The 17,070-nt window shown below is 40.7% G+C and overlaps 1 protein-coding gene across 1 annotated transcript in view; it reads right to left on the minus strand.

Moving 5' to 3' along the window:
* Positions 1–17,070, minus strand: part of ARGLU1 (arginine and glutamate rich 1) — a 46,936-nt gene that overhangs the window by 11,715 nt on the left and 18,151 nt on the right. Inside the window, 2 exon segments of the mRNA XM_029604544.1 lie at positions 3,794–3,877; positions 6,328–6,553. Of these exon segments, the coding sequence (XP_029460404.1) occupies positions 3,794–3,877; positions 6,328–6,553 (310 nt within the window).

The following is a 17,070-nucleotide window of genomic DNA, read 5'->3' on the forward strand; positions in this document are numbered from 1 at the left end:
TCAAGGCACCTGGGTCTCTCCCAATTTACTTGCTAGTTTTTCAAATTCACTGCCAAACAAAAGTGAGCCTTTGAAGGACAGCTTAGTAAGATTGGACTTTGAAATATTATCTGCGGATCAATTGAGCAGCCACAGCTGCCGCCTGGCTGTAATAACTGAAACAGCTTCTCTGGCGGCTGTGTGTACCAAGTCACAGCCTGCATCAGCCAAGGCATCCGCCCCCTGGTTCTATCATAGATCCAAGATCGGATCCAGCACCACCTAGATTCTTGACAAAGATACAAGATAGCTCGAGCTATCAAGGCACAACAAGAAGCAATTTGCAAGTTTATTGTCACTGCCTCAAAGGTTTGCTTTAGAATAGCCTCAATCCTCCTATCCTGAGCATACTTCAGTGTCACACCTCCCTCTACCAGGACTGTGGTACATTTCATGACAGAACACACCACAGAATCTAAACTAGGGAAATGCAACTGCTATCTGACCTGCAGATCCAAGGGGTATAAACCTGCCAAGACGTTTCCCCCTTTAAAAGATGCCTCTGGTGCACTTCATTCCAGATCAAGCAACTCCTGGATTGCATCTAGAATGGGAAAAAAACAAGAAGCCTTGCGCAGGGTGACCAAAATAGGATCCTCCTTCTGCGTCCCCAAGGAGTCAGGCCCATCCACTCTGAAGGCCTTCGAGGTCTGAGTGATCAAATCCAGCAATTCATTGATCAAAGAAACAGAGTTCTAATATGGCTCCAAATCTGGGGGAATGTCCCCTTCCTCACTAGGAGAACCACCCCCATCATCTTCGGTATCATCATGATCCATCTGCATTCAAGCTCTGTCAGACCGCACTGCGCCACGACCGTGGGTACAGGTGGAGAAACACTCTAAGCACACGAAACGGCCTTAGTATGTACTGCTGATTCAGAAGACCGGCCCTGTAGAAATGTATGCAAGCCCAGAAAGAATTCTACCCAGGAAAAGGACGATGGATCCAATCAAGGCCCCAAAGGCCCAAATTGATGTTCTGAGAACTAATGTTCCCTGAGGACTTGACCTGTGGATCAATCAAGGGACACCCCTGCCATGTCTCCCTCAGTCCCATTCCCCTCAGACTGAGGAGATGGACCATCGTCAGCAAAAATCAGAAAGAGGCAAATCTCTGCGAGCATCCAGGCAGCGCTGACCCAGGCTTAAAGAAAGCTCCGGCTGAATGGTCCTGATGTGGCATGCAACACAAATAGATAGGCGCTTAGGTTTCTTACGGTTATTTACTCTTTCGGATAGTAGAAAGACTAGGGGCCACTCCATGAAGTTAGCATGGGGCACATTTAAAACTAAACGGAGAAAGTTCTTTTTTACTCAACACACAATTAAACTCTGGAATTTGTTGCCAGAGGATGTGGTTAGTACAGTTAGTATAGCGGTGTTTAAAAAAGGATTGGATAAGTTCTTGGAGGAGAAGTCCATTACCTGCTATTAAGTTCACTTAGAGAATAGCCACTGCCATTAGCAATAGTAACATGGAATAAACTTAGTGTTTGGGTAATTGCCAGGTTCTTATGGCCTGGTTTGGCCACTGTTGGAAACAGGATGCTGGGCTTGATGGACCCTTGGTCTGACCCAGTATGGCATTTTCTTATGTTCTTCACTGCGGGCGCTATGCTGTAAGCATGCAGGCCGATAAAGGCTCGCGCCTAGATTATCCATGCAAATAAGCCGCATCCAAGCAATGCGCCTAGGCCGCTCATGGAACTAGACGCCCAAACTGGATGCCCAGTACCAACGCCTAAGCTGGACAGATGAGAATGCACGCACTCATGGACATGCAAAGCATGTCAGATGGCCTGCAGCAAAAAATGCACGAAAATACCCCACGGCCTACTGCACACCAAAATGGGAGAAGCCTAGGAACAGGGTCTAGCCAAATGGTTGCTCAGCCTGCCATGACTGTGCTATTTCTTCACCTCACAGAACTCCCCAGTGACATGAGCAGGAAACGTCGAGGAAACAAACCCTTCTCCTGCTGTCTTCCTTTTCACTTAAAAAAACAAACACAAAAAAAAACCAACCTACCTGAGATCAGCCCCCTCCCCCCGGCTGACAGCAGGAACAGGTCCCGGCTATGGGGAAGAGGGCTAAAGCCTTCAAACCTCTCTTGGCCTGCAACTGCTAATTTTAATTTAGGTCCTAAGTAGTCAAGGCTACCGGACTGGAGGCACTCTATTAAGGGAGGGTCTGCACAGTATTGCCTTAGGAGGCAAGCAGTGCTACACAACATCTTGTCTTTCCGGTATCTCCTCAGAGGCAATCCTGCAAAGGAAAATGCATGTCCACTATCTGCTGGAGATGGAGAATACTGGCAGGCTGTCGGGGTGGGACTATATGGCCATGACATCAGCTTCTGCTCCATCTCCATCTGCTGGCAGAGGTGCATAACCCACTCATTGAGACTGACCTGCCCAATCGCTGAGGGCAGTTTGTTTATTCGTTCCACCCCACTCAAAATTTTAAAGAGCTCGATTATATCTCCTCTTAGCCATCTCTTCTTCAGGCTGAAGAGCCCTAATCTTTTCAGCCTCACCTCATGGAGAAGAGTTCCATCCCTTTTATCATTTGGGTCACCCTTCTCTGTACCTTTTCTATTTTTTGTTCTGCTTTGTTTTTTTTTTTTATTTTTGAGATGAGACGACCAGAACAGCACCCGAGATTCGAGGTGCAGTCGTACAAGGATCGATGCAGAGGCATTATGACATCCTATTTTCCATTCCTTTCCTGATAACACCACTTAACATTGTTTACTTTTGTGAGCACCACTGCGCAATGAGCCAATTATTTGTCCTGTTTGTCCATCTCAGATAGTAAGCTCTACAGAAAAGGAACTGTCTCTAATGAGTGAATTTGTACAGCATTGAGCATGTCTAGCAGCAGTATAAAACGTAGTAGTAGTAGTACAGTTAAGGTTTTAACCACTGCGCTGTGTACATTACTATAATGCCTTCTTGGAAATCACTGCTGTTAGGGAAAGGGAGGAAACAAAAAAAGAATTCCAGAAAGCAAGGGATAAGTGCAGTACATGTTTAGTTGTGAAGAAGAAAGGAGAAAGCCACAGATCAACTGGGGTCTATGGCACTGCACCACTGCAGACTAAATTAATCTTTTGGTCCTTATCTGCCACAAAAATATACAAAATGCCATGCTGAATCAGACCACTGGTCCATCGAATACAGCATCCCAACAGCGGCCGTTTGTGTCATTTGGAAATACCCAGTAAACCTCAATGTGAAAGTCTGTTTCATGATACTCTTCCCAAGAATTAAGGGATTGAGGTACCAAAGTCTATCTGGCTAATATTATTTATGGACTTACCCTCCAGATGAGTGTCCAAACCTTTTTTTTAAAAACTCTTGGTATACTACTAGTCTTAACTACATTTTCTGACGAGCTCTATAGCTTAATTTTGCATGGACTGAAAATATCCTCTTAAAGGCCACATTCTATGTGGTCCATATTCATACTGTCCAGATAGCAACGTCAGCCAGATAAACTCTGGAGGTATACTCAATAGTGCAGCCCCACAACTGAATACAGCCGGTTAACTTTAGGACAGCTTTCTGACCTAACCTCTCTTAGCTAAGTCATCTGGTTAACTTAGCCAGCTAACAAAGCCTCCCAGTTACGTCCCTAACTTATTAGCCAGTTAAATGTTAGCTGGATAAGTAACCAAATATTCATTTGGGTGGCTAACTTCTGAGTTAGCCGGCTAAATGCTTTTGAATATAACTTTTAGCCTTCCATACCAGTTTAGCCTGTGCTTCTGCAATTTTTCGGTTATTCTCTTCCAGTATTCGCTCTAGTTCCTCTCGTTTTGCACGTTCTTCCTCCTAAAGGGGTGGACATGATAAGATGTTAGAAAAAACACACACATTTCTTTGGTTCCGTCCTCTATTCTTCCTCAGTTTTGTGTACTGACTTAAGGGGGCAGCTGGAGAGCCACCTTTATTTCTCACAAATAGTAAAATGTGCAATCACAAAAAACACACCCTACAGCTAAATTTAACTCATCCCTCCCAGCAAAAAAACAGCAACCATCTAAACCCTCCCTACTCAATTTCATGATTATTACTACTAATACTTAAATATATCACATAAATCAACAAGGACAACTACAAAATTGGATAGAATTTACCAAATTAAAAAATAAATATAAAAAAAAAATAAAGTGAAGAGTTTGTCTCACCAATTATGTATACCTACGTATTCTTTACCTATACTCCTTTAATCAGCATTAAAAGTTGAATATTTACTGTCTTGTCCCGTGTCCTGCAGAGTGTGCTCCTCAGCTGCCATACGCGCCAGCTTCCTCTTTAAAATGATTTGTACTGTTAGCTTGGCAACACCTGCCATCAGCAGCTCAACCATTTATAAGAAACATACAAGGAAGGCTGAGCTGAGGAATGCAGATGTTTATGATAAGAAGGAACAAAAATATGCAATTCATCATTCCTAAGGCAAACAATTAATAAGAAAGATACATTTACCGTTAGTGAAAAAAAATACAAAGTTGTTATCCATATTCCAGGGAAGTAAGGGGCTTCTTCGGTGGACAAAATTTATTTTTACATTTAATCTGTGGTGATAAAGACAGATTAAACTGTCATTTAAGGTATGAAGTTGAATACAGGTGTCCAGGGATGATTTTTTTTTTTTTTTATAATCTCATATGCTGAATTTCATGTGACTTTCTAAAGCAGATCATAGAGTGGAATTTAATCCTTTACAAAGATGTTTATGGCAGTGTTTTAAGTTTACAGCACACAAATCCAAAATTATTTTACTTGGAAAATTTGCCATATTTGTGTGTTTATGAGAAAATAGTTAATATGAAATAAAATAACCATGAGATGAAAAAAAAATCTGAGCATAATTAGCAACTAGTTACTAGCTAGCACCTTTCACTCCAGGAGTTCACTTTAATTAAGCATCATGGATTCAATTCAGCAAGCTACGAAGTGTATCTGCTTATTTAAAAATGGTTTGAAGTGCACATATGGAAAACTAAGTACAATAGTAAAAACTAACAAAATTCAAACACATGAGATAAAGAAAGGATCTCTAGTAGCAAAGAAGTGAGGGGGAATGTCAGAGATCAAGTACGGTCTAAAGCAATGTACCAGAAAGAAAACTGAGCAGACTAGAGGGACTTTATAGTCCTTCTCTGTCATATTCTAAGTTTCAGTTAAACAAAATATAGTTAGCATATGTATGCCTTAAAAATGTTAATACAATTTTTAAGTTAGTTTCCTCCAAAGCAATAGCAATTTGTAGACAAGCTAAATGTTATGCATATTTGTGTGCTTCTATCCTTAATAAAAACTAACAGGCAAGCAGAAGGCCACATTGAACTGGTAAACAATGAAAAAAATACTGCAAACTGGTTACCGTCCATAAATAAAGTCAACCTGTTCCTTCAAAAGAACTAGGTGAAAGATGGGTTATTTGAACTAGAATGCTAAATCTGAAATGCAGATTTAACATCAATTCAGTTGTGTTAAGATCTTGTTCTTTAGAATTTCATTTCAAAACCTGGAGTGATTAGTGCAGACAACCATTAAATCATCCACTAGCAAATTACTGTCTGATAGAAAGGCATTTTCAGCTTTTGCTCCAGTTGCTGATCAAACAAAATCACATATTTAGCTCAGTTTTACATCTAAAAAAAATGTTTAAAAAGTTTGAGCCTGTACAAAGCTCGAGTGAAAAAAGGAAAACCATTGTTGGTTACTGAAAAAAGGATAGAAAATCTCTAGAGAGACTTCTGAAGAATATACTTTGAAATAAGAGAAGCCCATGGCTTAAAAGCTGGAAAAGTTATCTTGACTTCCACATTTCTTTCTAAGAAAGTATAAACACAACATATTTGGTAGAGGCAGGTTCTAAAAGTGAATGGACCACACTATGTAACTGTTACAGTCCAAGTGGTCTTTTCCAAGTGAACAAAACGGGTATAGTAAATCAGACGTGGGGTTTATTTTTTTTATTTTTATTTTTTTTTTAAGGTGTATAAATCCTGCAGCCATGGCAAAAGTTTCACACACTTTTCAAATATATAAGCCAGCTCCATTGCTCTTAATTATTCTTGTAGAGATTTTAGGAAAGTATGTTAGTGTTGGTGAGCATCTATGAACCAGCTGGAAATGAACTTTCACAGCAATAAGTTTATACATCTGAATTAGAATTCTGAGTTTCATCTCTTTCTCAAATGAATAATAGGTCCAACCAAATGAAAGTTTTGCCATGGACTGTTTCTACTTTCCAAACGACCGAGCGTTACCTCTCTGGCTTTCTGTGCTGCAAGTTCAGCTTGCCGCTGTCGCTCGAGTTCTTCGAGCAACTGCTTTTCCATGATGCGCTTAGCTTCCTCCACCCTGCGAAGAACTTCCCGTTCTATCTCATCTTTTCGTTTCTCTAGTTCCTCCTCCACTCGCTTTGCAACCAGCTCTTCTACTCTTCGTGCCGTCTCTTCCTCGATGAGCTTCTCTTCTATCTCTTGTTGACGACTAAAGGAAAAACATTTAAAATAAATTACTCAACTAAAAATGGGAAGAAAAAAAAATTCAAATGTATTTGGGATGCTTAATGTGCAAAACAATTTAAAACATAATTCAAACCAGATCAGTGCACAGTTTATTTTTTTATGTTGTAGGTAGAAATCCTGAACTGGAGGGGGGGGGGGGGGGGGACGGACGGACAACACACGCCTACATTTTACAAACTATTAAGTGTAGCAATAATCAACACAAATCAAGGATGCACTGTTGATATTACTTGTTTATCTCAATTGCCACAGAACTGTGAGCTAAAGTATACCTTTTTGAAATCCTAAAACTTAGCACCTGTATTCAGGGGTAGAACATAAGAGGATGTCAGTTTGCCTGGGCACCTATCTGCCCAAGCTGGTGGGTACATTGCTACAGGTTAAAATCAGACGGGAGCTGGAATTGCTATGTTGGCTAGGCTGCTCCCTGCCCACACAGAAGAGAAGGCAGTCGGGGGGAGAGAGAGAAAATGCAACTACTCACCTGCCACTCCCCTGCAAAAAAAACAAAACAAACACAAGAAAACATAACAGACAAAAGATAAAAAGGGACAAACAAGATAGAAAGAAAAAAAAAACTGGCTGGCTCCTAGGAGTTTTAGCTAGCATCCACATGTTGTAAATATTTTTTCATTCTTTTCTACATTAAAGTAACCATTTAGGGGAGAAAAGTTTGAAAAACTGTGGCTATATTGCATGTCCTGCAAGCTAATTCTCAAAAGGTAAAGGAAAGTCCCTGCAGACATTTCTTTGAAAAAGTAAGGTTTGTCAAAGACTGTGGGTTAAACATGCTCACAAATGTTGCATCTGCTTTCCTAGTACATCATAAAGATCATTTGCAAAGTGGAGAAGAGCAAGCTAATAGGTCTAAATGTTACAACTAGTTCTAGCACGAAGTACCATAAATTCTGAGCACTTGATAAACCTGAAATGCTTATTTCTTCTCTCAAACCCAAAATGCATATTCTTCCAAATACTAATTGTCTGTGTTCACGCTTGATTCATTCTGGTTCTGAAGCCAGTAAGTGTACCACTAATTTATTACACTCAAACCCTTATTTTGAACCAGTAACCTGAGTTTTTGTTTTGTTTTTTTGGGGTTTTTTGTTTGTTTGTTTTTTTTGTTTGTTTTGTTTTGGGGTTTTTTTTGTTTGTTTTTTTTTACTGTGGCTCTGTTAGGATTTAGGTTCCAAAGAAAACTTTCAAATAATGGTTCAGGCTATGTATTAGTTCAGTAAAAAATAAAAGTTCAGTCAGGTTTTTGGTTCAAGTTCATTGATGCCCTGCTGAAAACCAGACTGGTTACATTTGCCTCCAGGATAGGAATGGGAAATAGGGATGTGCATTTGAATCTGAATGGGAAACATCTATAGACAGCAGAAGGAATTAACTATGAGGAGGGTGATGTCATCCAACGGCATTGAAGGGAACCTTCTTCTCTTAACAGGCCAATGCAGTATCAGCTCATGTAAAATGGGTGCTCATGATTGATTGCCCACTCTCCTAATGCACACCCAACCACCTCTACTGGGTACGCGATGCATTATTTAAATGAGAGTTGCGCTAAAACGGAGGTGCTAGTGAAAACTGTGTGTCCCTAGCGCCTCCTCAGCATCAGGTGACCAGGAGAGGTGGCTGTCTGTGCTGGCTGGGAAAATGGACGTCTATCTTGGACGCCCAGCACTTTTTTTCCCCAAGACTTTTATTTTATTCTTCCAACTTAGTATTGCGACAATACTAAGTGGAAGAATCACAGAAAGCAGAAAATTTTCTTTTTCCAATGAGCCCTTGAACACAGCATACGCTTTACGCCAGCCCCGGGTTGGTGTAAGTTTGCTGCATTGCAATGGGCGCATTGGCCACGTGGGAAATTTTTTTGAGTTGCAGGGATTAGCTAATAGTCTCATCTACATGGAATTTAAATGTGATGAGCGCCATTAGCTATGTGCTTGATTGGACGCGCTAATCCCCGTACTGCGTCGGGGGTTATGGACGCACGTCCAAAACGCGTGTCCAATTGCGTGTTATGCCATGCGCTGGCCACAGTACTGCATCTGCCTGTTAGTGCTCCAAGCGGCATATATGGGAGTTCCCATGCAGGTGCTGCCTCTTGTGTCACTGAGTTGACTGTCGAGTTTAGCTTTGGTTCAGTAGTCAAATCTCCAAGGAGAAGGGCGATTAAGCATGGCTAATTCATCCTGTCTAGGGAAAACTGTTTATGGTAAGCAAGCCTGCCTTCTCCATCAACCTGTAGGACTGAATTAGCCATGACACATGGGGATTCCCAAGCTGAGGGTTGCAGTGAAACACTTATTGACAAAGCAACCGTGAAACCCCACCTCCTCCTGTGGAGTGTGGACTACTGGGTAAACAAGCCGAGCAAAACTGCCTTTCCAAGTTTACTGTCACTTCTTGAAAGGTTGCCCAGACAGGCATGGGGCATGGTGTGAATTGATGACCATGGTGCAGTTCTGCAACATCTTCTATAGGCACAACTTGCAGATGAGCCACTGAGGTAGCTATGATGAGCCTTGACAGAGCATAGCAATATGTAAACCAGTCTGCTAGCCAGTTGGAAAATGTTTGCTTAACAACCGCTATTTCTCAGAATCCTAAGAGATGAAAAGTTGAGAAGCCTGGTGATGCAGTTAAAAGTCCTTTTGAGATAAGCCAAGGCCCTTTTGCAGTCCAGTGAATATAGGGCCTTCTCCCCCTCATGTGCATGAGGTCATAGGAAAAGCATAGGCAATATAATGGCTTGATTTAGATGGAAGAGAAAACTTGGAAAGAGTGCAGAGCACCACTCTGTTGTGAAATAGTTTAGTTTATTTTTTATATACCGCCACATTGGCCTTAGCCTTCACAGCGGTTTACAGTTTTTACAGTTTAAATACAGTAAAGAAATACAATAAATACATTCAATAAGAGATAACAGCTAAAAGTTTAAAAGCACAATAATAAAGTTTAGCTGTTAAAAAGATAAGAGTTTAAAATTTAAGATAAAGCTATTCCTCAAAATATTATTAGAGATAAGTAAAAATCAAACAAGCTAAATAATGTACTATGAGCAATGGACTGTCTGCAGCTCTTCTAGCCAGCATGATCACAGCTGGACCACCACCTTCCAGGTGAAGAACTTAAAGGAGACTAACTGGTCGTAAGGCTGTTTCATGAGTTATGCCAATTTCGTCTTGAGATCCCACAGCACAGATGGTTTTGTGACCGGAGGTCTCATATACCAAAAGCCTTTCGTGAACGTTGACACTAAAGGATATATAGATAAAGAATGTCGGTATATAAAAATTAAAAATAAATAAATACATATCAGTTTGCCATCCACTTAAATATAATCTGCAAGAGCATGGAGATGAGCTTTGAGATGACGTACTGAGACCCAAAGAAGAGAAGGAGAACAGATACTGGAACAACTCCTTAGGCTTGCAGGTAAATGGGGCTAGGGAGCTTGCTCAACACTAAGATGAAAAGCTTTTCCATTTAAAACTGTAAACTCTTCTAGTAGAAGGCTTCCTAGCAGAAATCACAATCTCATCTTCCTTGGATAATGACAGCGATGAAATTAGCGAGAGCGTAACATCCATGCTGTCAAGTTGAAAGAGGAAAGATTCAGAAGACAGATAACCCTCTTGAGTCAGATCAGATGCTAGAGGGACCAGACAACTGACTGACAACTAGATGAGGTAGAAGAGTCACCCTTGTCTAAGGCCACGTGGAAGCATGCCCAATCCTTGACACTCAACGCACAATTAAACTCTGGAATTTGTTGCCAGAGGATGTGGTTAGTGCAGTTAGTATAGCTGTGTTTAAAAAAGGATTGGATGAGTTCTTTACCTGCTATTTTTTAAGTTGACTTAGAAATTAGCCACTACTATTACTAGCAATGGTAACATGGAATAGACTTAGTTTTTGGGTACTTGCCAGGTTCTTATGGCCTGGATTGGCCACTGTTGGAAACAGGATGCTGGGCTTGATGGACCCTTGGTCTGACCCAGTATGGCATATTCTTATGTTCTTATCCTGACTACTAATGGAAGAGGTGGAAAAAGCATACAGTAGATCTGCATCCCATTTGAGCAGAAAAGCATCTGAAGCGGACCTGAACTTGCTTTGAAGAATGAAGCAGAATTTCTACTTTGTCTTCTGATGCTAAAAATTTGATCAGCGGAAGACACCAGAGACTGAATAGTCTGCCACTGTTTCAGCCAGAGACCATTTGTGAGGACAAAACACTCTGCAGAGCTGATCCGCCAAAGTGTCGAGAGATCCCAGGAAGATAGATTAATTCAAGGAAAACTTTGTGGCTGCAAGCCCACTCCCAAATTCTCAGGGATTCCCGAGACCCCTTATTTGTTTACACTTGATTGCCAGTTTGGTTTAGAGTTCTCTTTCCCTGAAGATGTGAAAACACTCTTAATGCATGTCTAATTGCTTGTAACTCCAGAAGACTCATCTGAAATAGAAATTCTGCTGGTAACCAGGTTTCTTGGGTTCAGAGCAGACCCATGTATACATCCCAACCCCTGCTGGACGCATCTGTCAGTGTTATTTGATGAGGTAGATTACGTCGAAGAGGAGATCCCTTCTCCAGGATGCCTGGGCCTAGCCACCACTGGAGAGATCCCATCATTTCTGTAGAGAACCTCACTGGGCAAATAAGGGTTGAAGTAAAATTCTCTCACTTGAGCATGGAGACCCCACTGGAGAATCCACATGTTGAGGTGGGCCATGGGGATCACATGTATCGCTGTCACCATATGACCCGGGACAATCAACACCTCCTTGGCCTGAACCTGATCCTGCTGAAGCACACCCTGGATCACAGTTTGAAGACAGAATACTTGTTCTGAAGGAAAAACGCACTCTTCCACAGTCTATCAATAACCCTTATGAACTTGATTCTTTGGGTAGGTACAAGGCTCAATTTGGCAAAGGTTGACTATGAACCCCAGTGACTGAAGCTGAATCATCTTCTGCAGGGAGTCCAATACCTCTAACTGTGAAGGCCTGGTCATTAACTAGTCATCCGGTAGGGAAAGACGCAAATTTCTCTATAATGGAGCAGCACTGCTACAACTATTTAAAATTATTTGTAGCCCGCACTCTCCAAAGTTTGGGGCGGAGAACATAGTAACACATAAAAGTTAAACCATGAGGAAGACAAACATGTTAAAAGACTGTAGCATCCAGATGTCAACTGAATATCACTAAAAGGACATAAGACAAGAAATTAGCATTAGAGAGGTACCTAACCATCAGTTGAGCCCAAAGCAAAGGTAGCCACAAATAAATGTGTTTTAGGGCCTTCCTAAACTCTTTCAGATCATTCAAACTGCGTAAATGCTGCAGATGAGAATTCTAGAGGGTTGAGCCACCCAATAAAGAAGGCTCTCTCTCATATGAGTGATAATATGGCAGCAGAAGGGGAAGGAATTTTCAGTAGAGATTGAAAATCTAAAGGCAGTATTCTAGTCAGAATGCACAATTTGAGGAAGTTGCTGATCCACTGAGTTGTAACACGATGCAGGTAATTATGAATTATGGATGCAAGTTTGTACTGGATGCGGAGCTGAATGGGGAGCCAGTGTAAGGATTGGTATGCTATGATCTCTATCCTTAGTACTGGTGAGAAGAGATGCAGCAGTGGTCTGAAAGTGAAGTAAGGAACACTGGAATAGAGCTTTGCAATAGACTAGAGTGGTGACAATTATTGCAGGACAGCCCTGAAAAACAATTCTAGCAAAGGTTTGAGGTGGCAAAGACGTAGTCTGAAAAATGAGTAGTGTAGAATATTTGGGCGCACAAAGAGGCTAGACGACCCCCTTCTTGAGTTAACAAGGAGGCATAGGGGCAGATGGACAGTTGCACTGGGTATGCAAGCCACACTTAATTGGGCCACGCTGGTGCAATAAGTATCAGGCACGCCCAGTCTTTGAGCGTTTTTGCACCGTCATGTCTATGAGAGGATTTGGTGGAAAAACATGAGCAGAAAGGCATCCTGAGCGGAGCTGAGTTTGCTTGGAAGAATGCAACAAAATCTTTCCACTTTGTTTTCCTCCAATACGAAATGATTGACTGAAGGGTGTCCTCAGAAGTTGAACAGTCTGTTGGTTGCTGACTGATGTAGAGACCATTCATGAGGGCAAAACACTTTGCTGAGGTGATCTGCTAACATGTTGGCAATCCCTGGAAGAAACAGTTGTGCTCATAATTTTACTTACCCGGCAGAATTGGTAAGATGTGAAGCATTGTAAGAAAACATAAGCGATCAGACAAAACACGTCTGTTATTTAATATGTTTCAAATTAAAACTATTATGCATCACAGAATAGCACAATCATTAAACAAACCATAGCAATAAAGGAAATAAAATGGCCCTGTTCAAAAGTTTGTACACCCTTGATCGTTTGGGCTGATAATATACACTCGTTAATTCAGATTGAGATGGCAATGAAGGATAAGAATCCACACCTGTGTCTTGATTGTAATTAGTGTTGTGTATAGTCAATGAGTTTCTTAGCTCGAGAAACCCTTGTGCATTTCATCCAGGGCTGCACCCACTTTGGCGGTTACTGAAGCATGGGGAAAGCAAAAGAACTGTCAAAGGATCTGCAAGCAAAAACTAGTTCAACTTTAAATCAGGAAAAGGATTAAAAGATATCCAAAGATTTGAAAATGCCAATCAAACTGATCAAGAAGTGGAAAATTATGGGTTTTGTTAATATCAAGCCATGGTTAGGTAGACCAAGAAAGATTTCAGACAACTGCCAGGAAAACCCACAAGCAACTTCTATTGAAACATAGGCTTCTCTGAAACAAAGAGATGTGGGTGTTTCAGCATGCATAATAAGGAAATATTTGAACAAAAATGTGCTGCATGGTAGAATTGCCAGAAAAAACAACACAAAACAAACACACACTGCTGCACCAACGCCACAAAACAGCCTGCTTATAATACGCCAAACAGTACCTAGAGAAGCCTGGAACAAAATAATTTTGGAGTGATGAGACCAAAATTGAGCTTTCTGGTCACAACCATAAACGCTATGTTTGGAGAGGAGTCAACAAGGCCTATGAAGAGAAGGACATCATCCCTACTGTGAAGCATCAAGGTGGATCTCTGCTGTTTTAGGGGGGGCTGTGAGCTACAGCGGCACAGGGAATTTAGTCAAAATTGATGGAGAGACGAATTTATTTATTTATTTAAAGGCTTTTATATACCGAGTTCATGTACTAGTACATACCACTTCGGTTTACACAGAACCAATATTGGAAAATTACATCAAACAAGTGGGTATAAAATAACAAGGCTAACTTTGTAGGAACTTAGAACTTGAGGTAAAGGAGAGAACAGGACCAAGTGGTAACAGATCAATGTAAATAGCTAAATAATAAATACAAATTCTTACAATAAATACAAATGCTTACAGATTACAGTAGCATCTTATCAGAAAATGTAGCATCTTATCAGAATCTTATCGAATTTTAAATGCTTATCGAAAATGTAGAATCTTATCTTATGTAGAATGCTTATCGAAAATGTAGAATCTTATCGAATGTAGCATCTTATCAGAAAATATTGGAGCAGAATTTGCATTCATCAGCAGGAAGCTGCAAATGGGGCGCACTTGGACATTCTAACATGACAGTGATCCGAAACATAAGGCCAAGTCAACCCTTCAGTGAACATAAGAGCATAAGATATGCCATACTGGGTCAGATCAAGTGTCCATCAAGCCCAGCATCCTGTTCCCAACCATGGCCAATCCAAGTCACAAGTACCTGGCATGTACCCAGACATTAAATAGATCTCAAGCTACAATTCCTTACTGATTAATAGTTTATGGATTTTTCCTCTAGGAACTTATCCAAATCTTTTTTAAATCCAGTTACACTAACTGCTGTAACCACATCCTCTGGCAATTAATTCCAGAGCTTAACTATGCACACATTTTTCTTTGGTTTGTTTTAAATGAGCTACTTGTTAACTTGATGGAGTACCCCCTAATCATGTTACCTGAGTGAGTAAATAACCAATATACATTAACCTGTTCAAGTCCTTTCATGATTTTGTAGATTTCTATCATATCTCCCCCCTCAGTCGTTTCTTCAAAATGAATAGCTCTAACCTCTTCAGCCTATCCTCATAGGAGAGCCGTTCTAATGCTCCTTATTTTTGGATGCCCTTCTCTGCACTGGCTGCAGTAGAAATGAAGGTTCCGGAGTGACCGTCACAGTCTCCTGACCTCATCATTGAACCACTCTGGGGAGAACTCAAACATGCAATTCATGCTAGACAACCAAAGAATTTACAGGATCTGGAGGTTTTTTACCAAGAGGAACAGGCAGCTTTGCCACATAAGGAGGTCCTCATTCACAACTATCACAAAAAATGCAAGCTGTCACTGCTGCAAAAAGAGGGCAAGACACGATATTAAGAACTAAGGGTATGCAAATTTTTTAACAGGACAATTTTATTTCCTTTATTACTATGGTTTGTTTAATGATTGTGCTATTTTGTAATGCATAATAGTTTAATTTGAAACACTACAAATAACAGGTGTTTTGCCTGATCACTCATTTTTTCTTAAAATGCTACACATCTCTTACAAATTCTGCCAAAGGTATGTACACTTATGAGCACAACTATAGATCACTTGAACAGTTTGATAGTTGCACACCCATTCCCATATTCTTATGGTCCCTTAGCAGGGAGTCCATGATCCTGTGCCTCCTTGCTTGTAAGAGATAGTTTCTTGGTTATCATAAGAACATAAGGGTCCATCAAGCCCAGCATCCTGTTTCCAACAGTGGCCAATCCAGACCATAAGAACCTGGCAAGTACCCAAAAACTAAGTCTATTCCATGTAACCATTGCTAATGGCAGTGGCTATTCTCTAAGTGAACTTAACATCAGGTAATGGACTTCTCCTCCAAGAACTTATCCAATCCTTTTTTAAACACAGCTATACTAACTGTACTAACCACATCCTCTGGTAACAAATTCAGAGTTTAATTGTGCGTTGAGTAAAAAAGAACTTTCTCCGATTAGTTTTAAATGTGCCCCATGCTAACTTCATGGAGTGCCCCTTAGTCTTTCTACTATCCGAAAGAGTAAATAACCGATTCACATCTACCCGTTCTAGACCTCTCATGATTTTAAACACCTCTATCATATCCCCCCTCAGTCGTCTCTTCTCCAAGCTGAAAAGTCCTAACCTCTTTAGTCTTTCCTCATAGGGGAGTTGTTCCATTCCCCTTATCATTTTGGTAGCCCTTCTCTGTACCTTCTCCATCGCAATTATATCTTTTTTGAGATGCGGTGACCAGAATTGTATACAGTATTCAAGGTGCGGTCTCACCATGGAGCGATACAGAGGCATTATAACATTTTCCGTTTTATTCACCATTCCTTTTCTAATAATTCCCAACATTCTGTTTGCTTTTTTGACTGCCGCAGCACACTGTACCGATTTCAATGTGTTATCCACTATGACACCTAGATCTCTTTCTTGGGTTGTAGCACCTAATATGGAACCCAACATTCTGTAATTATAGCATGGGTTATTTTTCCCTATATGCATCACCTTGCACTTATCCACATTAAATTTCATCTGCCATTTGGATGCCCAATTTTCCTGTCTCACAAGGTCTTCCTGCAATTTATCACAATCTGCTTGTGATTTAACTACTCTGAACAATTTTGTGTCATCTGCAAATTTGATTATCTCACTCGTCGTATTTCTTTCCAGATCATTTATAAATATATTGAACAGTAAGGGTCCCAATACAGATCCCTGAGGCACTCCTCTGTCCACTCCCTTCCACTGAGAAAATTGCCCATTTAATCCTACTCTCTGTTTCCTGTCTTTTAGCCAGTTTGCAATCCACGAAAGGACATCACCACCTATCCCATGACTTTTTACTTTTCCTAGAAGCCTCATGAGGAACTTTGTCAAACGCCTTCTGAAAATCCAAGTATACTATATCTACCGGTTCACCTTTATCCACATGTTTATTAACTCCTTCAAAAAAGTGAAGCAGATTTGTGAGGCAAGACTTGCCCTGGGTAAAGCCATGCTGACTTTGTTCCATTAAACCATGTCTTTCTATATGTTCTGTGATTTTGATGTTTAGTACACTTTCCACTATTTTTCCTGGCACTGAAGTCAGGCTAACCTGTCTGTAGTTTCCCGGATCACCCCTGGAGCCCTTTTTAAATATTGGGGTTACATTTGCTATCCTCCAGTCTTCAGGTACAATGGATGATTTTAATGATGTTACAAATTTTTACTAATAGGTCTGAAATTTCATTTTTTAGTTCCTTCAGAACTCTGGGGTGTATACCATCCGGTCCAGGTGATTTACTACTCTTCAGTTTGTCAATCAGGCCCACCACATCCTCTAGGTTCACCGTGATTTGATTCAGTCCATCTGAATCATTACCCATGAAAACCTTCTCCA

The sequence above is a fragment of the Rhinatrema bivittatum genome, chromosome 5 (genome assembly GCF_901001135.1).
Source record: "Rhinatrema bivittatum chromosome 5, aRhiBiv1.1, whole genome shotgun sequence".
In the NCBI taxonomy this organism is placed as follows: domain Eukaryota; kingdom Metazoa; phylum Chordata; class Amphibia; order Gymnophiona; family Rhinatrematidae; genus Rhinatrema; species Rhinatrema bivittatum.